The sequence below is a fragment of the Furipterus horrens genome, unplaced genomic scaffold (assembly GCF_987537825.1).
Source record: "Furipterus horrens unplaced genomic scaffold, mFurHor1.1.pri manual_scaffold_10, whole genome shotgun sequence".
Taxonomy (NCBI): domain Eukaryota; kingdom Metazoa; phylum Chordata; class Mammalia; order Chiroptera; family Furipteridae; genus Furipterus; species Furipterus horrens.
This window is the reverse complement of record NW_028327180.1, coordinates 56086196-56113881: the sequence shown is the minus strand read 5'-3', so window position 1 is coordinate 56113881 and position 27686 is coordinate 56086196. Positions and strand designations below refer to the sequence as shown.

General features: G+C 57.3%; 3 protein-coding genes and 1 long non-coding RNA gene across 11 annotated transcripts; 2 read left to right on the top strand and 2 right to left on the bottom strand.

Moving 5' to 3' along the window:
* Positions 1 to 725: 725 nt before the first annotated feature.
* On the bottom strand, positions 726 to 4427 carry PRR36 (proline rich 36). The gene is made up of 5 exons (XM_090290333.1): positions 4157 to 4427; positions 3941 to 4040; positions 3593 to 3705; positions 1724 to 3499; positions 726 to 1577 (listed from the first exon to the last, which is right to left on the bottom strand). The coding sequence occupies exons 1-5, from the start codon at positions 4425 to 4427 to the stop codon at positions 1060 to 1062; spliced, it is 2778 nt and encodes a 925-aa protein (XP_090146459.1). The 3' UTR covers positions 726 to 1059.
* Positions 4428 to 10354: 5927 nt separating this feature from the next.
* Positions 10355 to 17820, top strand: LRRC8E (leucine rich repeat containing 8 VRAC subunit E). Of its 3 annotated transcripts, none has more exons than XM_090290326.1 (3): positions 10355 to 10397; positions 13642 to 13784; positions 14626 to 17820. In XM_090290326.1, exons 2-3 carry the CDS (start codon positions 13647 to 13649, stop codon positions 16867 to 16869), a joined length of 2382 nt encoding a protein of 793 aa, XP_090146452.1. In that variant the 5' UTR covers positions 10355 to 10397; positions 13642 to 13646; the 3' UTR covers positions 16870 to 17820. The 3 variants fall into 3 exon arrangements, with proteins under 3 accessions (XP_090146452.1, XP_090146450.1, XP_090146451.1); XM_090290324.1 differs by lacking the exon at positions 10355 to 10397 and adding an exon at positions 10718 to 11023; XM_090290325.1 differs by lacking the exon at positions 10355 to 10397 and adding an exon at positions 13149 to 13477.
* LOC150000299 (uncharacterized) lies at positions 15208 to 19273 on the bottom strand. Its single transcript, XR_016513736.1, has 2 exons — positions 18864 to 19273; positions 15208 to 18281 (listed from the first exon to the last, which is right to left on the bottom strand). It is a non-coding gene; the product is annotated as an uncharacterized LOC150000299 (long non-coding RNA).
* MAP2K7 (mitogen-activated protein kinase kinase 7) lies at positions 19057 to 27258 on the top strand. 6 transcript variants are annotated; one of them, XM_090290332.1, is made up of 13 exons: positions 19057 to 19254; positions 21003 to 21050; positions 24002 to 24143; positions 24319 to 24385; positions 24494 to 24607; positions 24693 to 24812; positions 24964 to 25071; positions 25164 to 25343; positions 25459 to 25539; positions 25644 to 25786; positions 26280 to 26325; positions 26459 to 26588; positions 26663 to 26828. In XM_090290332.1, the coding sequence occupies exons 1-13, from the start codon at positions 19131 to 19133 to the stop codon at positions 26716 to 26718; spliced, it is 1359 nt and encodes a 452-aa protein (XP_090146458.1). In that variant the 5' UTR covers positions 19057 to 19130; the 3' UTR covers positions 26719 to 26828. The 6 variants fall into 6 exon arrangements, with proteins under 6 accessions (XP_090146458.1, XP_090146454.1, XP_090146453.1 ...); XM_090290328.1 differs by having other exon boundaries at positions 19058 to 19254; positions 26459 to 26589; positions 26766 to 27258; XM_090290327.1 differs by having other exon boundaries at positions 19058 to 19254; positions 26459 to 26589; positions 26763 to 27258.
* Positions 27259 to 27686: the final 428 nt, after the last annotated feature.

Sequence of the window (27686 nt, the reverse complement as noted above, 5' to 3'; positions counted from 1 at the left end):
GGCTCTGGTGAGGAGCCCTGATTGTGGGGCACAGGCAAAGATGCCTGGCTGGAGGGATTTGGGGAGAATACCCTAAGCTGGGATGAAAGGTGAGGTCCATGGGTTGGGAGCCATAAAGGAGCATGGTGGGGACACCTGGAGAGGATGGGGCAATGTGAGGACACCCTGGTCTCCTACCTACTAGCCTTGGAAGAAGCTGCTCCTTCCCTACAGATCCCTTCCCATCCTGTCCCACGAGGGCCCTACTCCCTAGACCCAGGAGGCTCCTGCCCAGCTTGAGGCCTTCCCTGCACTGCAGCCTCCTCCTAAGCAGAGAACAGTGTACCCTGGGTAAGAAGGCCCAGTAGGGAAGAGAGAGGCCAACGGGCTCAGGTGACCTCTCTCTCAAGGTAAGAGGGTGCACACTGGGAGGAGGGTCCCTCATTCAGGCCTCCAGCGAGCCCCTCCCACTGTCTCCCCCTTCTCCCCAGGAGTGCTGGGTCCCTGGGCCAGGGTGGGAAAAGCTTGAGTCCTTCGTCCATGCTGGCCACGCTCTAGCTCATCCGCTTGGTGGCACGGACCCACTTGGGTCTCTCCTGCACCTCGAGTTTCCACCAGAAGTCGGACAGTAAAAACCTTACACTCACGTACATGGGTGGGTATGCCGCGCTAGACCATGCTCAGCATCCCCAGTCCGACCTCATCCCCGCCCCCCCGCCCCCCCGCGACAGCAAAGACGCACAGGCTGCAGTGCCTCAGCTTTATTGCAAACTCAGGCCACACGCGATTAGACAATACGCTGGACACCGGATGGGGCCTAGGTCGAGGGAGGAAGTGGGGCTCGAGGGAAGCCGGAGCATGTCCTCGGCCAAAGGGGCAAAGCTCGAGGGGAGGACCTTGGTCAAAGGTGTAGGTGGGTCAGGAACCTGGGACAAAATTCTAGGGCTTTCGGGGGCTGAGACCAATCCACGGAAATCCGGACTCCAGAAGGAGGGAACCAGGATCTAAGACAAAGAGGCATTACCGCGGGGCGGAGGCAAAGGCAGGAGTGGAGTGTGGTGAGCAGGCCTTTGGTCTGGCTCAGTGGAAGGTCTCTACCTCCACCACTGTCCAGTCACCCTGCGGGGAAGCCATGTCATCCGGGGAGAAGCTGGTGACCGAGGTGATGCTGGCGCGGGACTCGGCCAGGGGAGACAACAGTTCGGCCCAGCGACCCAGTTCAGCATCGCTGAGCGCAGTCCGAGCACCCACCGCGCCGCCACCACCCCCAGCGGTCCCCAGGCCACCGCCGCGGTCGCCAGCGGCACCTTCGGCCGCTGCTAAGAGCAGAGTCCGGCTCAGCAGGTGCTGCACGACGCTGGCCTGCAGAGCCCCCAGCGGCAACTCGCCCAGGCGCGCGGGTTTCACGCCGCGCGAGGCCGCCCCAGCCCCCTCCCCGGCCGCCGCCTTCCCACCACCCACGCCGGGACCGGGACCGGGACCGGGATGCAGCGGCCCCGGAACGGAGGTCGCCGACTCGGGCCTTTCAGCCTCGTAGATCGTGGACAGGCCGTCAGCAGAGCCGGACCCAACAGCCGGAGACCAAGGCAGGGACACTCCTGCGGCGCAAGGCGGGAAGCTAGGCAAGGGGAGAAAGAAGCCCCGCCCCGCCCCCTAGATGTGCAGCTTGGCCTTCGACCCCGCCCATCCACGTTAGGGTACCTCGCTCCTCCCACAGCTCCGCGGGGTCTGGAGGGCTGCTTACCCGGGGTGCTGCGGACGGCCAGTGACGGAGCGGGACCTCGGCTCCAGGCAGCTGGGTGGCAGGCGGCGAGCTCCGCGTCGGCGGGCGGGGAGGCTGCGGCGCCGCTCTCGGGCCCACTGTCGTAGCCGCGCAGCTCCTCCGGTGTGCTTGTGGCGCTGCTGCTGTGGCCCGCAAGGTCCGGGCCGCTCAGCGTACTGGACGGGCTGCGCGAGGGCGGTGGCAGCGGGGCCGAGGCCAGCGCCAGGGTCAGCCGTGGGCCCGGGATCGGGGCATCGGGACCCGGGGTCGGGGGGCGGCGCGGGGCCTGAAGAGATGGTGAGGCAGGAGGAGAGGGAGGTTCCTGCAGAGGGAGCGAGGCCAGAGAAGGTGGAGCCATAGGGGGCGTGGCTATGAGGGAAGGGTGGTCTTGTTGCAGAGGAGGCAAGGACAGAGTTTGGGTTTGCACAGGGGCCATAGCCAGGAAAGAACGCACGGCCTGCAAAGGGGACATGGATGGTGAGGGAGCGGCCTGCAGAGGTGCTGAGGCGACAGAAAGTGAGACCTGTAGAGGGGGTAGGGTCTGAGAAGAGGGAGTGGCCAGAGAAGATGGACTCTGTGGAGGGGGCGTGACCAGGGAAGAGGGTGGGGCTTCCGGAGCCGTGGAGGCCAGAAATGGTGGGGCCTGTAGAGGGGGCAGGACCAGAAAGGGCGTGGCCTGAAAAGTGTACGTGACCGAAGGTGGGGTCTGCGATGGAGGCGTGGCCATGGGAGGAGGAGCCTGCAGAGGGGATGTGGCCAGAAGAGGGCCCTGCGTGGGAGGTGTAGCCAGTATATCGGGCTGGGCCTGAAGAGGGGGCCTGGTCAGAGCGGAAAAGTCCTGCAGAGCGTCTGTGGCTGGGGGAGAGGGTAAATCCCTCGGAGACCTTACCTGAGAAAGAGGAGCTTGTAGAGGGGACGTGGCAGGTGACAGAGGAGTCGACAAAGGAGGTGCGGTCAAGGGAGAGGGGAAAGTTGGAAGAGGGGGCAAAGCCAGAGAAACCTGGGTGGGGGACGTACTCTGCAGATGGGGTGAAGCTGAAGGAGAGAATGGAGCCAGAAAAGTGGCCATGGGAGAGGCAGGTGCATCAGGAAAGGTTGTACCCAGGTGTGTGACTGGGGCTGGCAAAGGGAGTGTGGCTGGCGGAGAGGGGAGGGGCTGAGGAGAGGGTGGAGCAAAGGGAGGAGGGGTTAGTGGAAAGAGCGTAGCCAATGGACAGGTAAAGTCCTGGGAAGGAGGCGTGGTCGGTGGAGAGGTAGGAGGGGTGTTCTGCAGAGGAGTGGCTGTCTTATGGATAGGCGGTGCCAGTAGTGCTGTCGGACAGGGTGAAGGTGACACGACCAAAGGAGAAGAAAGGCTCTGCAGGATGGCTGCGCTCTTTCTTGGGGGTGCAACCTGTGGGGGGCGCTGAGCCTGCAGCCCTTTCGACTTGGCCTGCGAGGGGTGCCCCAGGGTCCTCGAGGTTCCACCCAGCGAGGCCCGGGAGCGGGCCGGAGAGGACAAAGGGGTGGCGCTGGAGCCCAGGGGGCGCGAGGCTGGCCTCTGGAGGCCCACGCTGGAGCTGGGTCGTCTCCTGGCAGCGGGGCTCGGCTCCGCGGTACCACGCTCTGGGGCACTGCTCACTGATTTCCTGGGGACTTCTGTTGGCGGTCGGAGTCGCGCATTCGTAGCTGCCCAGGGGAGCCCCACCTCAGAGCCCATACCCCGAGACCGACGGGAGATGGCTGGGGAAGGGGCGCCTGGGGTGGGCTCGGAAGAGTCTAGGGACAAAGCAGAAGGCCAAAGGGTCATCGATACTTTCAGGCTGGTCCCCCTCACTGCCCAGGAGCCCCACTCCTCCCCAGGTCACGTACCTCTCTGTGCCCCCACACTCAGGGCACTCCTTCTGGGAGTTTCTGGGGGTTTTCCTCTGCCCATAGGTTCCTCAGCTGGGGTCCGGAGCCCTTTCTGCCCAAGAGGGCCTAGCCTGGGCAGGAGGGGCCATGCTCAGACCAGAGCCCCCCTCCTTGTTTAACCCTCAAAGTTCACATTTTCTCATCTGTGAAATGGTGCATATGGACTCTGCTGCTTCTAAGAATGGTTTTTGCCCAGTTTGCACCCAGTGATCTGCAAGTGTCCCTACGCCCCAATTCATGTGTAAAATGATTCCAGAGAGTATCACTAACCCTTGGTTGCGGGGAGGGGGGGCAGGGGGGTGTTACCTGGTGGTCCCGCTGACACGTCCTGGGCTAGAGATAGAGCCTGAGCCAGGGGTCTTGGCAGGCGTCCGTGCCCCCCTCTCCACCACTGGGGGCCTGGAGGCTGCTGGAAGAAGGCTGAATCAAAGCGGTGCCCAGAAAGCAGGGGAAGTTTAGTACCTCAAAAGGAGAGGGGGAATGGGGAGATAAGGTCAGAATCAGGAAAAGAGGCTGGGATACCTGGGCTTCCGCGACCTGTCCCAGCGCTCCCTTTGGGTCCCACCGGAGGAGTAGCTTCCAGGAAAGCAGATGTCCGGATGCCCCTGGATTGCTGGGCCACGGGCCCTCGCTCCGCAGCTCCCGCTGCTCCCAGAACTCGGAGGGCCGCGGGGATTACTGGGGGAGGAGGTCTAGGAGACCCTGGAAGTTTCGAGGTTTTCCAAAGCCCCGTAGGGTGAGAAGCTGGGTTACGTGCAGCGGCCCCCGCCCTGGGCTTGACCCTCTTGTCCATCCCGCACCTGATGAGGAGACAGACCAGTCAGTATCCCACGTCTTGGACCGTAGGCAGCCTGCAGGGACCTGTGTCCTGGCACCTCGCTGCCCCTTCCTCAGCGTCGCAACCCATGGGCGTGCAAACCTCGGTCTTGATCCACTTCCCTCCCATCCAACAACACTCACCAGCTGCTCATGGCTGTCCCCAAGCCCCACCCCCATCACCATCCTCCAGACCCTGCCTGTCCTAGCCCATACCCCTTATCCTGTCTCTGCTCCCTTTCAGCACCCGAGATCCATGACCCTACCCTTCAACCAGTAGGGACCCAAGCCACCAGCCTCGGGGACAGAGAACTGCCACGGGCTCCAGATGGAGTTGGAGGAAAGGAGCGCGTGCCCGAGTCCCCTCGCCAGCCTCGAGATACGCCGGCACCTGCCAGGAGGCGGAGCGGCCCCGGCTGCCTGAGCACCGGTTAGAGGAGACAAAGAACCGCGTCCGGAGCGCATCCCCTTCTCCGTGCCGAGCCCCAGTCCACGCCACCCACTCCACCTGCTAGTGCCGCGCTCACCTCTGGCTCGGGTCCCCTGCTGCTCCTCGCAGGGTCGCCTGGGGTGGGACTGTGTGGCCTCGAACGTCAGGCAGGCCAGGGGAGGGGTCTGCTGGCGGTGGCGCCGGGAGCTGGGCCTGCCCCTCCACCGCGGGCTAGAGCGACTGGGGGCGCACGCGCCGGATCCAGACCAGGGAGGCGGCTGGAGCGCGCTGGAGGGAGGGGCGGCTACTCCGCGGCTGCGCTTGAGTACCCTCGACCCAACCCGAGGGGACTGGGAGGAGGAGGGAATCTCTTGGGGTCGGGCCTCCCCACCACAACACAAACACCACACCACCACCACCACCACCACCACCACCACCACCACCACCACACACACACACACACACACACACACACACACACACACACACACACACACACACACACCCTGACAACCAGGGGGGCGGGTCCAACCCCATCGATCAATCGAGACTAAGGAGGCCGAAGTCCCAAGAGACATCAACCCCTCTCATACCCAAAGGTTTGCCCAGACCCCAGAAACCCCCTATCTGGTGGTGGAGAGGACTACTGGGGGAATGTACTCGGAGAATTTAGGGGCAAACCCTGAATCTGGGGGAAGAGAGGAAGAAAGGAAGATCAAGGAGAGAGAAACAGTATTGTGAGAGGTGACCCAGCCTTTTGTACCCTCACCCTGCACACCCTCCCAAATCACATGAAGGAGCAAGGTCAGGTCATAAAGCCTTTCTGGAAGAGCCAGGCTTTGGGGGACCAAGGTTATGGGAGGTTGGGAGGTGTTAAAACAGGTGCATGAAGGAGCTGAGGAGAGCCGCCGGAGGTTTCCCAGCCCAGCAAGTGGGATGGGGATGTGTCATTCTGGTGACTTCACCAACTCTTGCAGGGGTCTCAGTGGAGGAACTTGATAGGGGACTGTGGCATGGAAGGCAGGGGAGTATTTAGAGAGAGATGGCCATCCTCAGGTGTCCTGTGCTGGCCAACTGATGCCAGGTGCCTGCCCACACCTTCATGTTCCCCCACATGCATCCTGTGCTTTCTGCCCCAGGCCTTATCCGTCCGAACGCTCAGCCACTCAGTACCTGACTCCAAAGAACCAGCTCCTTATGTCCCATCCCTTTCCCCACTATATGTATGTGTGCCTGCCCCCAACACACACACTCACACTACAGGAGCAGCTCATCCTTGCCTGGAACTCAAGATGCTTCCAAGCACAGGACCAGGAAGAGTGGCATTTGGTACCAGAGTGAACCTGCCACTGGGGGTGGGAAGGATGGACTTAACTAGGTGTATGTGAGCTCTGACCACTGGTGACTTTCTTATTTTTTTGTAATGCAAAGGCCTGGTTAAACCTTGCAGAGGCAAGCACCTTGAGGATGGTCATCTCCAATAAACACATTGCTCACCACACAAGTAGATGGAGAGAGAGGCTGCCTCCCCCCACTGGGGCTCCTTTGTTTTAAAGACATTTGTTGACCTTTTTTCTTTCTTTCCATACTTTAAATTCACCAATAAAGAGTGAGCTCATGAAACCCAAGGCCCCCACCCTCTACCGCAATGAAATAACCCAGGTTAGTTTTTCTCTCTCTCTCTCCTCCCCACCCCCATAACCACTGTGTGGCCCCAGGTGTGCTATATAATTTCCAGGTCCTGTAAGGCATCCTGCAATCACAACAAGAACCAGCAGGGCTGGGCCAGTGACAACACTGGTTGTCAAATGGCTGAGACCAGCCCCAAACACTCAGGTGTGGTCAGAAGCAGGGCTTTGTGTCTTTTTGCTTCAGGGGTTATATCCACAGTTGCGATTCAGGGAACGAAAGAAGGAGTCCAGGGTCAGAGCTGAATATCCTGCTTTGGTGGTGGAAGCCAGTCTTGAAAGCTCATCCTTTCAAGGAGCCCTCCCTCCAGCCTGGGCGAGGTGCTCCTCACAGTCCACAGGGTGCTGTCCTCCAGATTGGATCACTCTATGCCTCATCTCATCCCCAGGTCCACTGAGGGTCACCTGTGTGAGTCCCTTCTGTCATGGCAGCAGCCTGGTCCCCTGCCTGCCTGCTCACCCATTCACCAGCAGTGCCCTCCTGAGTCACATTTGGCTGCCCAGAGGTCTGCCCTGCTGTATTCTACCATACAAGCGTCCCTCCAAGAAAAAACTGAATCCATTCTGCATTTCATTGTGATCTGGATTCTGCGCTCATCTAAGAACATTCCTCAAATTTAGTCCATCAGCAAGGGATGCATTACACAAACCAAAGATACCCTGTAATCCCTATAATGGAATATGCATCAGCAATAAAAAGCAAGAAACTACAGTACCAAGAAACTCAAAACAAGGACAAATCTCAGAAATATTCTTCTGAACAAAAGAATTCACAGACACACTTTCCTGTATGATTTCATTTATAAAATATTCTGGAAAATGCAAGCTAATCTATAGGGACAAAAAGCAAGTTGGCAGGGGAGGGAGACTGTTGGACTACTTATCGTAGCCACTGTCGGACTCCTGACTATCAGAAACTGTGTGAGGCAGTGAATGCTTGTTTAAAGCAGCTAGGTTTGGGGTAATTAGTTACAAAGCAACCAATCTGGCTGTTTCCCAGCCCAGCAAGTGGGATGGGGATGTGTCATTCTGGTGACTTCACCAACTCATGCAGGGGTCTCAGTGGAGAAACTTGATATGGGACTGTGGCGTGGAAGGCAGGGGAGTATTTAGAGAGAGATGGCCATCCTCAGGTGTCCTGTACTGGCCAACTGATGCCGGGTGCCTGCCCACACCTTCATGTTCCCCCACATGCATCCTGTGCTTTCTGCCCCAGGCCTTATCTGCCCTCATCTGGACTCTGCCCTCACCTAATAACATTCCTCAAATTTGGTTCATCAACAAGGGGATGCACTACACAAACCAAATATACCCTGCAATTCCTACCTAAGATTCACAAAACGTTAGAAACTGGGTATTAAATACAAGTGTTGGTAAAAATGTGGAGAAATGGGAAACCTTGAGTAATGTTGGTGGGAATGTAAAATGGTGCAGCTGCTCTGAAAAACAATATGGAGGGCCCTCAAAAAGTTAAACATAGAATTACCATATAAGCCAGCAATTCCACCCAAAAGAATTGAAAACAGAAACTTCCAGAGATATTTACACACCTGTGTTCATAGCAGCATTATCCACAATGGCCAAAGATGGAAGCAACCAAGTGTCGTAGATGGATGAATGGAAAAACAAAATGTGGTCTATCCATACAATGAAAGGTTATTCAGCCTTCAAAAGGAAGGAAATTCTGAAACAGGTTACAATATGAATGAAACAAAGATATTATGCTTAGTGAAATATATCAGTTATAAAAGGACAAATACTATGCGATTCTATTTATAAGAGGTTCCTTGATGAGTCAGATCTATAGAGACAGAGAGTAGTTGGTGGATGCCAGGGGCTGGAAAGAAGGGGGATGAGGAGTTAGTGTTCAACAGGGACAGTTTCAGTTTAGGAAGATGAGAAAGTTCTAGAAATGGTTGGTGGGGATGATTGCAGAATACTGTGAATGTACTTAATGCCACTGAACAGGACACTTAAAAATGGTCAAAATGGTAAGTTCGTTATATGTATTTTACCACAATGTTTTTAAAAGTTGGGTATTATTGACATGGGAAAACTCCCCCATTCCCAGTGGGAACACAGAGTGGGCAGCCTTTCTGGAGAACAACTGGCAAGCACTGGAAGTATGTGTGTCCTGTGACCCAGCCATTCCACTTGAGTGTCAATACCTGTGGCAGATGCCCTAGGGCCCCTCCATATCACCTGAACATCCAGTTCCCACATGCAGGGAAGTCAAAACCACCAGGGAGCTAATGCCCCTCCACCCCCTTCTCCAGAGCAGCCCTCAGCCAAGACAAACAAGATCATGTGCATGAGCACTCCAACTGGAAGGTGCCCTCCACCATCTCTCAGCATTCCCCAGAAGAAGGCGCCCCAGTGGCCCACAGTGGCAACCTACTCATTCGCCCTCATTGATGTCCCCTCATTAAGGCTTACTGGCTTCCCTCCTTTCCCAGTGTCACCTCCCACTGCCCCATCATTAGTGCTTGCTGGGATCCCCTCTCAGGTAAACCACTTGCAACCAATTCCTTGTCTCCTGGTCTGCAACTAGAAGAACCAGATTAAGATAACAGCTCAGTCATCCACCCATGCACCATTAACTGAATGCCCACTGTAGTGTGCCTGGTACCATTCCAAATGTAGGGGACACTTCAGGGAGCAGAAGAGACCCCTGCCTGGGGTTAGAGGGGCTTCCAGCCCAGTGACCTCAGGTTCTTGCATAAATGTGCCAAGCTGGAAACAAACTCAGCAGGATATCAGGCGCTTCTCTGGAGACAGGAAGAGGCCACTGAAGGGAAGGGAGAAAGTGCTTTGTCTCAGATGGCTGCTCAGAGGGAGTCCAGGACTTAACGGAGGTGGAGTCCCAGAAGGGGCACCCCTTGCAGACTTTCACAGAAGAACCTAAGTTTAGGGAGTCCCAACCTTTAAGGTTTCAGGGTCTCAGGAAGTGTCTAATCTGGTGAACTCCAGGGCTTCTTTGCCCCGTTAGGGGAGGGGTCTCACTCTCCTGTTCTAGTCTAGATCCCCTTTCTTGTTTTGTAGACAAAAGAGACCAAGGTCAACTGTCTAAACCTTCGCCTCCAAGCTGAACTGGGAACTGGCTAGTCTAAGACCCAACCAGGCCACTCTGGGCTGGGAGGAAAGGGTGAGCATGGAGAGAGTCATCTTTCCTAGAAGAGGGCCTCTCAGACTGGACTCGAGCCCCATCTCCCAGAGCCCTCTGTCCCCTGCACCCACCCACGGACCACCCAAGGACCTGACAGCAGCTTGCTCCCCATCTTACCCCCAGTGGATGGCCAGCCTCAAGGCTGGGCAGGGTCAGACAGGTAAGCACCCCCACTCTGCTGGGCTTCCCTGACTGGATGGTCAGAGCATGAACGGGTAAGCCATGTTCCTGTCCCCTGGACCTTGGTACTGGTTCCTTGGTTAGACCTCAAAGCCAGGTGGCTGTACCTTGGGGTGAATGAAGGAGGAAGCCCTTCCAAGATTTGTGACCCCCTCTAAACACCTTGGCTCCAAGGAGAGCGCCCCGCGAGCGCACAGTGCCTCCAATCCCCCTCAGTATATACCCCAGGCCAGGTCCTGCCCAATGGCAGCCCAGCCCAGAGTTCAGGGCCCCCAATCCTAGGCTGGCCCCTGGACCACCTCGGGAGAGCAGGATTAGGGTCACACTTCTCCGCGATCCGCTGGCGCCTAGAGTCAGGGGGACACCTGGGAGAGAGGCAGACTGAGACGTCAGGTGGGCGGGGCGGGACAGGGCGGCTCCGGGTTAGTCCAGCCTGGCCGGGGAACTAACTGCGGGAACAGGGACCCAGCTCCGCCCTGAGCGGTGAGTAAGTGGCTCTCTCTGCCGCTGGGAACCAGGGTGGAGGGTGGGGGTCGGCCCAAGGGAGGACTGCCCCAAATACGGCTGGCACTGTCCTGAGCCTGCCGCCACCCTCCGGGGGGACAAGGGAGCTGGGCAGGATGTGGGGGCAGAAAGAGTATAGGCCCTGGTCAGGCCAAGGGCGCAAGGCAGGAGGCCAGGCAGGCCTGGCCAAGGACAGGCTGTGTGCGTCCCCTGGGCGGTGGGCGGGGTGTGTGTGTGGGGGGGTAGGGTGTCTTCATCATGTTCCTCTCCTTGGCCGCTGAGAAGACAACAGCAACTCATCTCTGTGAGCCTCTCAAGACCCCAGAACCACCACTTGGGGTCTTCACCAGGCTGCCCGCTCCAGGACTCTTGAATCTAAAGATTCCCCAGATGCCCAAATCCTGGCAAGGCAGCTTGGAAAAGTACAAGGTTGGGAGTGCCCAGGCATGGGACCTCTGCCGGAGATCTACTAAGTGCATCTTCCCCAACCCAAGCCTCAGATTCTCCCTTTTGGAAAAGTCAAAGGTTGGACCTTTTGTGCCCTCCAAGGCCTGTTCCAGGGCTGACGTCTGCTGCTGTGTCTTCCTTGCCCCTTAGCATGGACTGTGAGTGGGGACAGGGGCTGAACCAGAGAACCCACCATCGCCATGTTTTTGGAGGCAATGTGGGGGCTTGGGGAGGGCCTGAGAGAGGAGAAGCAAGGTCAGGTGTGGATGGGTGGAGCTAAGGCTGGGGAGGAGGAATGTTCTTGGTCCTAGGCTGACAGACTTCCTCTCCAACGTGGAGTTCAGACCAGCCATTCCTTCATCTCACCTCTGCATCCCCCTACTGAGATTCGTTTGGCAAAGGTGTCTAAGAGGTTTTCTCCCAAAATAGAACAGAGTGGATGCAATGAGACAGATGGAACTTGGGGGTTGGGTCTCAAATGCCATTGGTGTCTGGGAAAACTTGAGCAAGTTACTTCTCTCCCTTGGAGTCTGGAAAAATAGGGTTTCCAACACCCATGCTCAGCAACACATTGGAAGCATCTGGTGGTTGTAAGTTGTGTGCGTGGCCCCACTGTGGTTTTTCTTAGGGTCCTTCCCCATCTCATTCTCTGGATCCTCCCACTAACCCTATTCAGACAGAGGGGGGCCAGCATTGTGTCTGTGGAAGTTTAATGACAGGTTTCTACAATCAAGTTTGAGTCATGGAGACACATAATGATACTGTCTCGTGTCAGCCTCTGATGGTGTTTGTATGCACCTTATTCCATGGGAACCACTGGGCTATTAGCTGGGCAACTTGGAGGTCTCCACCTTCTTGCCTTTGACTGTGGACGCCAGAAGTGAGCTTCCACCATTGTGAAATGGATCCTTAAGTGTGGCAGAAACTTCGTTAGGAAGTTAGTGTCTGACTGCATGTGGCATTTATGCTGCAGCCCCCCAGAGTTACTGTTCTTAGATTAAGCAACTGAGCAGTGGCCCTTGCAGGGACAGGTAGCCTGGGCAAGGGAAACAGTAGGTGGCAGGGACTGGAAAAGGGTGTGTGGTGTCTCCCTGGTCCTGAGTCTCCCCTCCTCTCAGTGTGTGTGCACTGATGCCCACATGCACCAATGTGTAACTTCAGAATGCCCCAGGTGACCCTTTTGGTGGCTGCATTGTACTTTTGGCCACTGGGGGGATTCTCTGGTGCCTGAGACTGACTAGGCTTTTTGTTTAGGATGGTGTAAAACTGAGTATGAGGGTGAGCCTGTGTGTGAGGGATCTTGTGTTCTCCACGCACCCCCTTGTGTGTGCCTGGTGCTGGGTGAGTCAGGGGTCCCAGGAGTCTGGGTGTGAGCAGGCATGTGCTCCCTCCTTGCTATTCCCATTCCCATCCCCATTCCCATTCCTCACAGTGGTGCGAGACTCTGATGGGATCTATGGGTGGGGTCTGCATCTTCTATCCCCACCCACTCCCACCTAGTCCTCACCCAGGAGTCACCTCAAGGCTCTCAAGGGAAGAGGGGACAGAAAAGGAAGGTGTGGAGGTGTCAAAGGGACTGGCCAAGGTGTGGGACTGGGTCAGGTTCCCCTTGGAGATGGGTGGAAGGCTGGAGGACCGGCTGGTGACCCATATGCTCCTTTCCCTGCCCCGCCTACACCCAGTGAGGCTATCAGGATAAGGACACCAGGCTGCAGAAACTTTTTGGGAGAAACGAGGGCTGTATATTGGGGACCAGAGAGGCTGGGAGGGGCCAGTGGCCTAGGAGCCCCTTCAGAGGAAGTGGGGGCCTTGCTGCCTCCCTCTCCTTCCACCTCCAGCCTCCGGAAGAAGAGGGAGGCTTCTGGGTCCCAGCTTGTGGCCTTCGTGTGACTTGACCTGGCCATCTGTATCTGGAATAATGATACCTTGATCTAAAATGAAACCAAGGGATGGGCAGTGGGCTGGCTGCCCAGGGGCCTGGCAGCCCAGTCCTGTCCTGGCCATAGGTGTTGCACTGGCTTTCTCTTCAAGTTTTTCATTTCCTGATCCTCTGCCACAGCCTCACCCACCCTGGCAATCCCCTGCCCCGGCCTTTCAGAGCCCAGGTGCCTGTTTTTTGACTCAAACCCGGGACACTAGCCCCTCTAGAAACCCAGGTGTCCTAGTGACACCACCCCCACCCCCCTCCCCCAGGGGTGACCAGCCTTCAGTTTTGCCACTCCCTGCCCCTGGGGCCTGTAACCAGAGCCAGGCTCCAGCCGGCTTTTCCGGTTGGAGTTTGGAGGTGGTGCCCCAAGCTCCCCTCAAGGAGGTGGCGGCCCACGCCCCGGAAGTCCTGAGCCCTGGGCCATCCTCTGGTTCAGAGGTGGAGAGAGACTGGCTGGACACCTGGTGTCTGGAGTCCCGTGAGCAGCAGAGGAAATTTTTCCTGGCTCAGCGTTAGGGGTGGGAGGAGGTGCCCTGGTTCTGAAAGGGCACACGGGCTAGCTGGTGGACAGCGGCCCTATGGAAAGCCCCTCCTGAGCTCTGGGAGGGCATACAGGCTCAGACTGGGGCAGAGGTCCCCTGAGCAGAAACGGTGAGGACGGTAATCGCTTGGCTCCAAGAAGCAGGTGAGCTCTAGGGGGGCGGGAAAGGCGACACAATTCCTGGGTTCTGCCCGATTCTGGCAGGGCGGAGCACGGATCCAGAGCAGAGAGACGTTGTCTGGCTTCTCAGGGAACCACCACCCGGCGCCCCTGCCCGAGGGCTCTGAACTCGCACCTCCTCTCCACAGGCAGGATGATTCCCGTGGCCGAGTTCAAGCACTTCTCAGAGCAGCAGCCCGCCTTCAAGTTGCTCAAACCCTGGTGGGACGTGCTGGCCGAATACCTCACGGTGGCCATGCTCATGATCGGGGTCTTCGGATGCACACTTCAGGTAAGGGGAGGGGTAGGACCAGGCCTCCAGGGGCAGGGCCTGAGAGTCAAGAGAGGCGGAGTCTATACGGGGCGGGGCTTGGGGGGGGGCCTGGGGAATTCGGAGGTCTTCCTCTTACCCAAATAAGGGGAAAGCAGAGACCCCTATACTCCAGACAAATTCTGATGCCTTCCCATTCCCTCCACCACTGGCAGCAGCACCAAAGTCCTTCGCATAGGTATGGCAGGCCATACTTTTACAGTATAATACTTTTTGCCCCTAGAACTGAGAAAGAGCTGCAGTTACCTTATTAGTTTGCAAGGGTGTCAAGTGTTACCAGTTGGGTAGCCTAAACAGAAATTGATCATCTTACAGTCTAGAGCCTTGAAGCCTGAAATAAAAGGGTTGACAGGGTGAGTCCCTTCCCAGGGCTGCCAGGGAGAATGTGTCCCATGACTCCCCCAGATTCTGGTGGCCTCAAGCATTCCTTGGTTCACAGGCAGTACTCTCCCTGTATCTTCATAGTATCTTCCCTGTGTGTGTGTGTACCCAGATTCCTCCTTTTCAAAAGGACACTGTCATATTGATTTAGTGCCTGCCCTAATGATCTCTTACCTTGACTCCACCTGCTCTGGAAAGACTATTTCTAAAAACTGCCACATTCACAGGTATTGGGGGTTAGGACTTCAACATTTGGGGAGGGGGGCACAAGTCAACCTAGCTTTTTTTTTTTCAGACAGACTGATGCTCTCAATTAGTGGCTCTACCAAAGTCGCAGCCAGCTGGGGACAAGTCAAGGATCAGGGCCTTGTACCTCAGCCTACTTCTCTCCCAGTTCCCTCACCCTCTTTTACATCCCCAGGTGACACAGGACAAGATCATCTGTCTGCCCAGTCATGAACTTCGAGAGAACTTATCTGAAACGCCGTGTCAGCAACTGCTGCTGCAAGGTGTCCCCAAACGGATGGGGGTTCCCCACGAAGTGAGTGGCCTCAAAAACAACCTGGACCTACAGCAGTACAGCTTCATTAACCAGCTCTGCTACGAGAAGGCCCTCCACTGGTACCCCAAGTACTTTCCCTACCTGGTTGTCATTCATACACTCATCTTCATGGTCTGCACTAGCTTCTGGTTCAAGTTCCCTGGCACCAGCTCCAAGATTGAACACTTCACCTCCATCCTCGGCAAGTGTTTCGACTCACCATGGACCACACGGGCCCTTTCTGAGGTCTCAGGGGAAAACCGTAAAGGCCATACCAGTGGACGAGCAACAATGACCATGGCAGCTGAGGCAGAGCCTGGAAAGGCAGGGGACGGTGAGAAAGAGAAGGTGCTTATGGAACCTGAGAAGGTGGTGACTGAACCACCAGCTGTCACCCTGTTGGACAAGAAGGAGGGTGAGCAGGCCAAAGCCCTGTTTGAGAAGGTCAAGAAGTTCCGCATACATGTGGAAGAGGGGGACATTTTATATACCATGTACATAAGGCAGATGGTGCTCAAAGTCTGCAAGTTCTTTGCCATCTTAGTCTACAACCTCATCTACGTGGAGAAAATAAGCTTCGTGGTGGCTTGTACAGTGGAGACTTCAAGGTTCACGGGCTATGCCAGCTTCTGCTGCAACCACACCAAGGCCCACCTCTTCTCCAAGCTGGCTTTCTGCTATATCTCCTTCGTGTGTGTCTATGGGATCACCTGCCTCTATACACTCTACTGGCTCTTCCACCGTCCCCTCAAGGAGTATTCCTTCCATTCTGTGCGGGAGGAGACTGGCATGAACGACATTCCTGATGTCAAGAATGACTTTGCCTTCATGCTGCACCTCATTGACCAGTATGACCCACTCTACTCCAAGCGCTTCGCTGTCTTCCTCTCTGAGGTCAGCGAGAGCCGCCTGAAGCAGCTCAACCTCAACCATGAGTGGACACCTGAGAAACTTCGGCAGAAGCTGCAACGCAATGCCAAGGGCCGGCTGGAGCTGGCACTCTGCATGCTCCCAGGGCTTCCTGACACTGTCTTTGAGCTCCGAGAGGTGGAGGCACTCCGCCTGGAGGCCATCTGCGATATCACCTTCCCCCCAAGCCTGTCACAGCTGGTGCACCTGCAGGAACTCAGCCTGCTCCACTCACCTGCCAGGCTGCCCTTCTCCTTGCAGGTATTTCTGCGGGACCGCCTAAAGGTCATCCGTGTCAAGTGCGAGGAGCTCCGAGAGGTGCCCCTCTGGGTGTTTGGGCTGCGTGGTCTGGAGGAGCTGCACCTTGAGGGGCTCTTTCCTCCAGAGCTGGCTCAGGCAGCCACTCTTGAGAGCCTCCGGGAGCTGAAGCAGCTCAAGGTGCTGTCTCTTTGGAGCAATGCTGGCAAGGTTCCAGCCAGCGTGACCGACGTGGCCAGCCACCTGCAGCGGCTTAGCCTGCACAACGATGGGTCCCGCCTTCTGGCCCTTAACAGCCTCAAGAAGCTGGCAGTGCTGCGGGAGCTGGAGCTGGTGGCCTGTGGGCTGGAGCGCATCCCCCATGCCATCTTCAGCCTGGGTGCACTGCAGGAACTTGACCTCAAGGACAACCACCTTCGGTCCATTGAGGAGATCCTCAGCTTCCAGCACTGTCGCAAGCTGGTCACACTCAGACTATGGCACAACCAGATTGCCTACGTCCCTGAACATGTGCGTAAGCTGCGGGTCCTTGAGCAGCTCTACCTCAGCCACAACAAGCTGGAGGCCCTGCCCCCCCAGCTGGGCATGTGCTCTGGCCTCCGTCTGCTGGATGTCACCCACAATGGGCTGCACTCCCTGCCACCTGAGTTGGGTCTCCTCCAGAACCTGCAGCACCTGGCTCTCTCCTACAATGCCCTGGAGGCCCTGCCTGATGAGCTCTTCTTCTGCTGTAAGCTTCGAACATTGCTTCTGGGCCACAACCGCCTGAGTCAGCTGTCGCCCCAGGTGGGGACCCTCAAGGCCCTGAGCCGCCTGGAGCTCAAAGGCAACAGGTTGGAGGCACTGCCAGAAGAACTGGGCAACTGTAGAGGGCTCAAGAGGGTGGGGCTTCTGGTGGAAGACACTCTTTATGAGGGCTTGCCAGCAGAAGTTCGGGAGAAGATGGAGGAGGAGTGAAGCCAGGGAGGGGCTGGTTGAGGTAGAGGCTTTCAGGATGGTCAGTCCCAAAATCTCTACCATTGTCTTTAAGGGAGGTGGGCCCAGGACAGGAGAGAAGGAGCAGGCATGTCAGCCTGTGGGGCCCAGGCAAGATCCTGGGACTGGTTTATCTGGTGAGATGATAGGCTTTGGATTTGGGGTGGAATGGCATGGAGGGATTAACTCAGTCACAGGATTTTCAGACCAAAACCACACCTCTGGCTTTGGCTGGCTGGCCTACCCCCAGCTCTAGGCCAGAACAGCTACCCTCCCCGTGGACATGCTAGCTCAATCAGTGCCACAAAAGGGGTGGGGACACAACCCAATAGGATTTCAATCCTCTTCCCCCCAAAATAGCTTACCTCAGGGATTCTTCCCCAAGAAGGGGACACAGACAAGCGACTGGCACACACTGCCCTCACTTTGATGTTAAGCCCTTTATGTATAAGTTGATTGCTATGGATATGTGAATTCCGAAACAAGGTTCTCTTATTTGGCTATGCATCAAAATCAGCATTCCCAGAAAACATCCCAGGCCCCACCCCTGAAAGACTGACTCAGGATCTTTGGCTGGAGGCCAGCAACTTGCCTGTAAATAAGCAATCCAAGTAATTCGATGCATGTGGTCTCAGGCCTGTATGTTGGGAAATATGACCTACAGAGGAGATATCTGGATATCTAGAGCAGGGATTCTGAACCCTTTTTAGGTCCCTAGACCCTTGAGAATCTGATGAAAGCTGGGCACCTCCTTCCTTAGGAAAATGCTTGTGTACACTTTCATGCACAATTCTGCAAATAATTCCAGGCACTTAACAAATTCCCCCAGCTCCCCAAGGGCTATTCATGGATATCCTAAGGGTTGTGGACCCCAGGTTAAGAACAAGTGCTATGGAAGGTATATTTTTTAAAAATAAATACTAATTATCAAAATTATCATTCTGGTCTACTATGTCCACCCCTGTCGTTATGTCTAAGCCATTTCACCAGACCAATTATAGGCAATGGCCACGTGTACCACAATCACCACATGTACCACAATCAAGGGCATGAGTCTCTGTCTTAGAGACCTCAGATAATCAGAAGAAATTAGGTGTCATCTCTTTTCTAGCTTTTTTCCTGGAGAACCCCTTTTCTTATCCTTTCCCTGTTATCCTGACTCCATACCTATGTATCTGCTTTGCCTGTAAGTAGTCACCAGAGGGGTCCCCTAGGCTGGCCCAGGAGCTGGTAGGGCACTTGGCACAGTCAGCCTGACCCTGACCTCCTGGGCTTGGCCACCTCCCAGGTGTCTGCAAAATTCAATTCTCCTCCTGGCACCAAAGAACAGAGGCAGGCTGCTCTCCGAGGATCCAGGATATCAGATGGGGACATCTTCCCAGCAGCCTTCAGACCTGTTAAAGTAATATTTAGGCTGCAGGGGCGCCAGGCAGAAGCACCTAACCCCAGGGCCAGTCTTCTGCGTTGTCCAGTAACTGGGCTAACATTCTGAGGGCGGAACGTCTTAAAATATCCTAGGCCAATCTAACTTTGGCCACGTCGCCGAGGTCAGGGGTCACGTTGCAGGATTCCCAGAGCTCCGACAGTGGCCCGAGACATACCCTGCCTCTCCACCCTACCCTTGGCCAACCCTGAGCTTGCTGAAATTAAAGGAGCTCTGCACTGGTGCGGTGCCTAATTACGATGAGGAAGGAGCAATTAAGCAGAACAGAGATCCTAATGAAGCATGTCCGAAGCGAGAAAGGAATTAGTTCTGAGAGGGAGTGGGGGCCATAAAGGGCCCAGCCAGGGGCAGTGGAGACTGAGGACACAACCGAGGCAGCCACTCGCGACAGCGCCCAAGGAAACAGCCAGCGCACGGGCGGCGGACACCAGGCGCGAGACCTCGTCTCCCCTTCAGTGTGCTAGCGCGTCGCTTTCCCAGCCCACCGCTCTCTGCAGAAAGGAGAATGGGGTTTCCACACAGCTCGGCTCACCGTAGCGCTCGGGGATCTGCACACGCACATCTCGGCGGGCAGTTTGCACGTTCCCCTCCCTGAGCTCTAGGTGGCATCATCCCTCTGGCTAGGACGAAGCACGCACGCGCAGAGGTTCGCGCGAGGGACGGGCGGGGGGCGCACTGCGTGCATGCGCCATGCGGGACGAGACGGCGGCTCGGCGGGGTCACCCCGGCGCAGGCGCAGTGCGGTGTTTGTCTGACGGGCTGACGGGCGGCCGGGTGGTGCGCGGCGGCGGCGGCGAAGATGGCGGCGTCCTCTCTGGAGCAGAAGCTGTCCCGCCTGGAAGCAAAGCTGAAGCAAGAGAACCGCGAGGCCCGTCGGAGGATCGACCTCAACCTGGATATCAGCCCCCAGCGGCCCAGGCCCAGTAAGCACAGCAGCATGGGGGATGGGGCGGCGGGGCGCGCTCTGCGGGAAGCCCCGCCCCCGCTCTATGCCCCGCCCCCGCTTCCGGGGCGCTCTTGCTTCTCCTCACACCGCCTCCTCCAGCTGTCGGCTGGCGTGGAGAGGGTCACGGTGACCCTGGGGCCGTGGGGCTGGCGGGCTTCCTGGTGGCCTTTCCCCAGTATGGGGGGTTCCCCGTTATGGGTCCTGGGAGGCTAGTTACCCGGCTCCAGGTGCGGACCTTCCACCTGGTGACCCGCCCACATCACCGTGATCTGTCACCTACGGTGAACTGAGCTCCCTCTACTCCATGCGATTGAGATGACATCTAGATCCCCTGCAAACATGCACACATCCCAGATGGTTCCACTCCTGCTGCCTCAGTGATTGTCAAGAGGCCCCTACTCCCTCTCCACTCCTGGGTCCTTGTCACTCAGTGGGTTCAAGGAACGATCACTCATACACTCAACAGCTGTCCTGGGGACACCTGAGATCACTGGACCACATATAACCCCCTCTTATTCCTCTGACCAGATGACTGTCGCATTCTCTCCCTGTAATTGGGGTCAGACTTTGTCGTTGGACTCAGCAGAGCCCCTGCCACACTTCACATACAACTGGCCCCTTCATACTTTTCTGACCAGTTTCCCCACCACCATCTTGGGGACTGTGTCCAGCCTCTCAAAAATATACACCCAACCCCCAGCCTGGAGACTTTGTCATCTGGCTGAAGTGACTTCCTATTCCCCACACAGCCATACTGACCTGGCCTGGGGACACCTGAGGCCAGCAGGGTGATATCCAGCATCCTAACACTTATACATCTGCCCTCTGGTTCCACCATCTCCTGCCTACCTTCCTGGAGTCTGGCATCTGGAATCAAGAGGTGTTCCCCCAATGCCCCCACCTGCCCTGGGGTCGCCCTGATCACATGTAGTCTCCTTGCTATGTCCCGCAGAACCCTCTCCTCACATCCTCTCAGCTGGGATGCGTCAGGTCCCCTTTCCCCACAGACCCGATGAACAGCACCCACATGCTTTCTGTGTCTTTCTTCCCTCATGAATATCCTCTCTGATGGATCCTTGCAGCTTATCTAGCTCCAGTGGGGTCGGGCTGACAGGAATGGAAGACACCATATATCTGAGTGCTCCGACTACTCCTACTCACTCAGCCTGACCTTCACAGCTGACACTCATCCCAATCTGTGTGTAGGGCCCACTCCCCGTCCCTCCCTGGGTCAGTGCAGGTTCCTTCCTGAGAGGGTCTCCTGGGGAGCCCAGAGAAAGCTCAGAAGCAGAGAAGTAGCGATGCTAGCATTGGACATACCCTGGGGCAGGAAGCCCTGTCAGAACTGCAGGGTCCCTGCTGGGCTCTGTGGTGCTGCCCTTCCCTACCCCTGCCCCCCGCCCCCAGCCCAGAGTGAACAAGACAGGACTGGGTATGGGGCCTGGGGTGCCTCATGGGGGTGCCTGTCCCAGGTGCAGAGTGAGGTACGGTAGGGTGCAAGGCAGGCAGGCCCTGGAGGAGCCCCACTCTGGGCGTCTGTGTCTGTGTCAGCTCCATCCCATCCTTCCAGTCCTCCCATCTGTCAGTTTCCACCCATCTCTGCAGTTTGGTGCCTTGCACCTCCCCCTCCCCCTCGTTATGATTTGATTTCTTTTCTTTTGCACAAATTGATTGTTTCTGTTGTGATTTATCGTGGTGTTTTTTTTCTTCCCTCTCCCCATCCAGTTATTGTGATCACTCTAAGCCCTGCTCCTGCCCCGTCCCAACGAGCAGGTACTAGCCTTTTTATCATCGCTGCTTGGACACCTGCACCATTGACCTCACCGCTGCCCTGGCCGCAGAATCCTATCTCCCTATCCCCCCATGCCGTGTGTGTGTTTGTGTGTGTGTCTACACATGTGTACAGGCACGCACACACTTAAACATCTTGGGTTCTCACTCTTTCTCCCTCCATGGGAGCCACATCAGGCCCACCCTGTCTCTTGCTCTGTGTGCTCTCCCCTCCCCTTTCTCTCTTCCTCTGGGATGCAGGTTTGGACTCCCTGGAGGAGGAACTGGGCTCCCTCACTGACTGGTAGTGTGTCACTTGTGAGGGAATCACGTGTGTGCATGTGTATGGAAGCGAGAAGGAGAGAAAGTGGGACCAGTGGGTCAGATGTGCCTATGGATCCATTTCAACAATTCAGGGAACATGTTTTGGCTCCTCTGTGCTGTGCCTGCTCTGGGTTCTGGGGACGCAGCAGTGAATAAAATGGACCAAATGCCTCTCCTTATGCAGCTGATATTCCACTAGGGGTGGTGGAGGTGTGGATAGTGAGTGAATTCCTGGTCAGGGAGAGCAGGGAAGGTAGGGCTAGCCTGAGGGCAGAATGGAGCAGGGCTGAGGGCTCTGCGGGAGGGCAATCAGGGCAAGCCTCTGGAGCAGGCAGGATTTCAGCAAAGTCTTGTGGGAGGTGGGGGAGCATGTGAGTGGAGGTAGAGGAAGGGCCCTGCCGAGGCCTGAGTGCAGGTACTGGTGGGTCTTGGAGTGGACGTGTGCAGGACGGGCCTACGCGTGGGTGCCTGTGAGACTGGCCAGGCTGGCGGTCTGGTCCTGTTGGTCCTTTTGGGTAAGCAGGGCTAGGTTGGGCAGTTGTGTGTGTGTGTGAGATGGTGTTGGGGCTCTGTGTTGTATCACCTACTTGTCCGCCTGTGTGTGTGTGTGTGTGCCCATGTATGCTGGCTGACAGCCTTGTACACCTGTGGCTCCTGACAGCCACATGCCTCATGTCCTCACTTGTTCTCTCTCATGCATTCACAACCCCCCCACCCCACCCCCGTTCATCTTCATGCTCTCCCTTTGTCATCCTGACGTGCCACACGGCCCATCACCACCTCAGTACTGTGACCACGCTGGGATTTTACGTATCTCCACTTCCCACCGCCTCCAGCCACTTCAAATCCCACTGTGCTTCAGTTTGCGGGGCTGGTGGTAGCCTCTGTCTCCCGAAGCCCTTTCTGAGGCTCTGGGATAGCTCACAAAGGTCCAGTGGCCTGTGTGAGGGTGGCGACCCATGGGCACCAGAAAGTGTGAAGAGGGTAGGAATGTGGTACTCACCCCAGAGAGTTGACAGTGCAGGGCAGAAAGGGGTCCGCATACCTCTTGGGATGAGACCCTGGAAGTGTCCCAAGAGAGTCCACATGTAGGGGGAGTGCAAGGTGAGGCTGTGCAGCCAGGGAGGGTGGTTCAGGCCATGGCAGAGCCGAGGTATAAGGATCTCACAAAGCCGGGGTGGGGCCGGGCATGGGAGTAGAGGGTGCTGGGTTTGACTGTTTCTGGGGTCCCCAGAGCTCTTTCTCTACTCCTGCCAGGCCCTAGCAGCACCTGTACCCCTTCTAGAACTGCAGGCCAGGGTTATATGCTTATCCTCTCACCCTGGCCGGGATCAGGGTCCTGGGCCAAAAGGGCAGGGAAGGTGCCTAGCTGCCAGCAACTCAAGCACACCCATTGGTCACTGGGCCCATGTGACCAGGTGCTCGCAGAACTGCTGGAGGAAAAGTGGGCTACAGCAGAAGGTGTGGAAAGAGAGGAGAGGCATCAGTGGGAGCAGACCCCAGGCCATGAGAAGATGAACCTGGGAGGGTGCTTGTAGCCAGTGCCCTCCCCAGTCAAGAACCCCCTTCCCGAGTGCTGGGCTTCTGGCGGATGAGGGTTCAATGGAGGATCATCTGTACAGTGGCCTCTGCTCCTCCACCCAGTTGCCAACCCAGCCCCTCAACAAACACACTGTCCTGTCTAGACCTCTCCCTGGCCTGTCTCTGCAGCACCCCCAGTCTTGGGCAGCTGGGCCCCAATCTTGGCTCCTATCTGTCTGTCTCCTGCCCTCTCATCCCCTAACGCTGCCTGCCTGTCCTGGGGTGTCCACTGCCCGCTGCCTGCCTGTCTGCCTGCCTGCAGCATGCTTGAGCCATCCGCATGCAGGCTGCTGGAAAGAACCAAACCCCTGCCTGGCTCAGCACCCCTTCCAAATCGCACCAGTCCTGTAGGGGCTGTGCCAGCCAGAACCCCTCATTGTCAGCACATGGGTCCAGCCTGGGGTCTTGCACCCGCCCTTTTCCACCCCAGTTCTGCAGTCCAAGCTGGGAGGCCCAAAGACTAGCCTGCTGTCAGAGGGTGGCCCTCCCTGACTGGAACAGAACAAGAGGCAAGGCAAACCTGGGTCCGTTACCCATTGTCTCCCCAGGGCAGTCTGCCTCACTTGGGCTGGGCAGCTAAGTTCATTTCAGCCTACAGGACCAAATCCCAGGCTGATCCTGGCAGCCAGTCCTTCCTCACATGGTCCTAAGCATAGGCCCTGTGACCCTGGGCCCGCTTCCTAGACAGAGGTGGGAAGGAAAGGGAATGCCAAGGAGGGTGTCTGGCTGACGGACACCATCAGCCTCCAGGCCTTCTTTTTTCATCAGCATAGATTTGGGGATAAAACCTCGGCCTCTGAGGACTGCCATTCCTAGCCAGCCCACTCCATCCTTCCAGGGCTGGGGGACAGAAGAGGTACCCTGAGAGGTGCCAACAGTGAGGACCCCAACTCCTCCCTCCTGCAGGGCAGGAGGCTGTGCTACCCTACTGGAGGATGCCAGGAGGGGAAGATTAAGGTCCCTAGCCCCCCAAAGTGTCAGCACTGGAGGTGGGGCCAGCTGAATACTAACCCCCTCCATGTCCCTGGCTCTCACCCCCCCCCCTCCAGCCCTGCAGCTCCCACTGGCTAACGATGGTGGCAACCACTCACCATCCTCTGAGAGCTCCCCACAGCAACCCACGCCCCCCGCCCGGCCCCGCCACATGCTGGGGCTCCCATCCACCTTGTTCACACCCCGGAGCATGGAAAGGTGAGTCTTCAGAGTAGGGTAAGTTGGCCCATGGGAGGTCAGCAGGGGAGGGCTATTGGGCTGGCCCCAGGGAGGAGGTGGTGGAATCTGTGGGAACCCCTGCCTCTTGGGAGCTGGGGTGGCCTCAGGTTGGTCAGGACCCCCGTCCACCCACACCTGCTCCCTGTTTCCCCAGTATCGAGATTGACCAGAAGCTGCAGGAGATCATGAAGCAGACAGGCTACCTGACTATTGGGGGCCAGGTACCACCCTTCCCCCAGCCTCCAGAGGGTGGATAGAACACAGCGGGGCTATGTCTGTGTGGTGGGGCAAAGGCTAGGCAGACACCCAGCCCTGACTCTTCTCAACAGCGCTACCAGGCAGAAATTAATGACCTGGAGAACTTGGGGGAGATAGGCAGTGGCACCTGTGGCCAGGTATGGAAGATGCGCTTCCGGAAGACGGGCCACATCATTGCTGTCAAGGTGAGTCCCGACCCCGCCCAAGTAAGCCCCACGCCCCTGAGCTCTGGTGATTTGAATCTCACCACAACCTCACCATCCTGTGCAGCAAATGCGACGCTCGGGGAACAAGGAAGAGAACAAGCGGATCCTCATGGACCTGGACGTGGTACTCAAGAGCCATGACTGCCCCTACATTGTACAGTGCTTCGGGACCTTCATCACCAATGTGAGCCTGGCTGCCTGGCCCTCCTTGTCTCCCCACTTCCTTGAGTCTCCCTTACCACTCTGAGCATGCCGCCGAGCCCTTGTCCTCTTCCCCTGATTGGGGTGGGCAGGAGGGTACGGCTGCCCCAAAGCCACGCCTGCTGCTCCTGCAGACAGATGTCTTCATTGCCATGGAACTCATGGGCACCTGTGCCGAGAAGCTAAAGAAGCGGATGCAGGGCCCCATCCCTGAGCGTATCCTGGGCAAGATGACGGTAGCGGTGAGTGGCCAGGCGGGGGCTGAGACGAGCTGTGTGGCCCGCCCCCTGCCCCGTTCCCTACTCAGTCACAGTGCCCTCCCCTTTCCCCGAAGATTGTGAAGGCGCTCTACTACCTGAAAGAGAAGCACGGTGTGATCCACCGGGACGTCAAGCCTTCCAACATCCTGTTGGACGAGCGGGGCCAGATCAAGCTCTGCGACTTCGGCATCAGTGGCCGCCTTGTTGACTCCAAGGCCAAAACGCGGAGCGCTGGCTGTGCTGCCTACATGGCAGTAAGTGGAGGCCCAGCGGGCAGGCGGCCTCGGGGCCTGGGCGGTGTACCTGCCCCTGCCACAGGGGTTCATTCTCCCCTTTCCCTGTCTACTTTCCCTCACATCTTCCCTACAGCCTGAGCGCATTGATCCCCCGGATCCCACCAAGCCAGACTATGACATCCGGGCTGACGTGTGGAGCCTGGGCATCTCCCTGGTGAGTGGGGGGCCCTTCCTTCCAAGAACTGGGCTGACCCATTCTTGGGGTATGGGAGGGCAGGCATCCATCCTTGGGCAATCCAGCCCTCCATCTCTCCTCAGGTGGAGCTGGCGACAGGACAGTTTCCCTACAAGAACTGTAAGACGGATTTTGAGGTCCTCACCAAGGTCCTGCAGGAGGAGCCCCCGCTCCTGCCCAGCCACATGGGCTTCTCGGGGGACTTCCAGTCCTTCGTCAAAGACTGGTGAGGAGCCACTACCCCAGCACTTGGCTGGGGGAGGTGGGCCGTTCAGGTGTGGCTGAGCTCAGGGCAGCAGGGGAGGTTTGGGACAGGAGGAGGATGACCAGAGGCAGGAGCTGGAGCCCTGAGAGCTGTGACAGGTTTGGACTGGGCCTGAGGGGACAGCTGACCCCAGAGCATTTGGCTGGGTGGCCTGGGCCCTCACTTCAGGAGGTTGTAAAGAGGCAGAGGTCACAGAGCTCTGAGTATTCTGCACCAACAAGTAGAATTACACAGGCAGCCACAGGCTGGCCCCTTACAGCACGGTTCAGGCCACTGGCCCAGGCTCAGTATAGGCCCCGGGTCCTCTGAGGTGTTCCAGCTGGTGGCACAGGGCTGGGGGGACACAGTAGCTCCTTCCCACAGCTTTCACAGACTCATGGCCAAGCAGTTGGAACTGCTGAGCCCATCTACAGGCCTTCACTGCCCTCACTTCTCTCTCTTCCTCTTTCTCTAGCCTTACTAAAGATCATAGGAAGAGACCAAAGTATAATAAGCTACTTGTGAGTACCTGGGGCCCCTCCCCACCCTGCCCTAGCCTCACTCCCTACCACCCACTCTTCTGGACACCCAGGGCCTGGGTGGGGCCAGCAGGGAAGCTGCCCTTTTCCTAAGCACCCTCCATGGGCCCTGCAGGAACACAGCTTCATCAAGCGCTATGAGACGCTGGAGGTGGACGTGGCATCCTGGTTCAAGGATGTCATGGCGAAGACAGAGTCACCGAGGACTAGTGGAGTCCTAAGCCAACACCACCTGCCCTTCTTCAGGTAGCTGCATGGCGGCGGCCAGCCCCACCAGGGTGGCCAGGGATGTGGCCACAGGCCCCCTCTTCCCTACCTGGCCACCCAGCTGCCCGCCAGGGGAGATCTGGGAACTGGACGGCCGCCGAGGGCTGAGGACAAAGTACGGGATGCCAACCCAACCCCGACTCTCTACCCAGCAGCCATGGACAGATGGGCCCATCAGGTCCTAGCCACTCCAGTCCTGGGTCAGCCGACTGTACGAGTACCCTACAGACACTGTGAACGGAAGACAGCAGGCCGCGAGCAACTCGCTATTTATTCAGTCGTAACTTCTGGGCTGGGGTGGCCACTATGGGCCAGGAGAGAGTCACCCATCCTGCATTCTCCCACACTTGCCCCATGCTGTCCCTTCTGCCTTGGGTGGTACACATGCTCCCTGTCTCCATCTTCCTCTGTCACCTCCCTGATGCTTCTGGTTTCCCCCATCTCCTTTCCTGCCTCTGCCTCTCTCCTGGCCCACGCCCAGGTTCTGCCACCCACAACGGGACCCCTTGGTCCACTTAAGTCTGTGGCAAGCAATGAGTCCCTTGGCTGGCATCCTCATCCCAAGAAGGCGGGCTGGGCATTGTGACTGCAGCTGACCCAGGGTGTGCACACACGCACTCATGTTCGTTCTCTCTCTCTCTCTCTCTCTCTCTCTCTCTCTCTCTCTCTCTCTCTCCCCTCCTTCTTCTCCTCCCCCAACCCCCCACCTCTCTTCCTCTCTCCCTCTCTTCCTCTCTTCTCTCTCTTTCTCTCTGATCTCAGGGGGTCCTTTTTGGAGTTTATTGTATTTTATTGTACTTGGTGGGGTGTTGGGGATGGGGGAGGAAGAAGAGCTCGTTCTCATGGGGTTTGTCGGTACCTTCAGAAACTTTTACCAAAGTCATGTTTAGCTGCTTGTGGTATAGCCCACAACCTGCCCTGGGCACTGGAGGGCTGGGTCTCCACTGCCCTTGTCAGCCTAACCTGGGAGACTAGTCCCAAAAGTGGGTGCTGAGGCAGGGGCTTCTCCCTTGGGGCTAGGGATTGGCCACAGCTGGGGATGAGTTGAGGACCTCAGGTAGTTCAGAGGGAGCCCA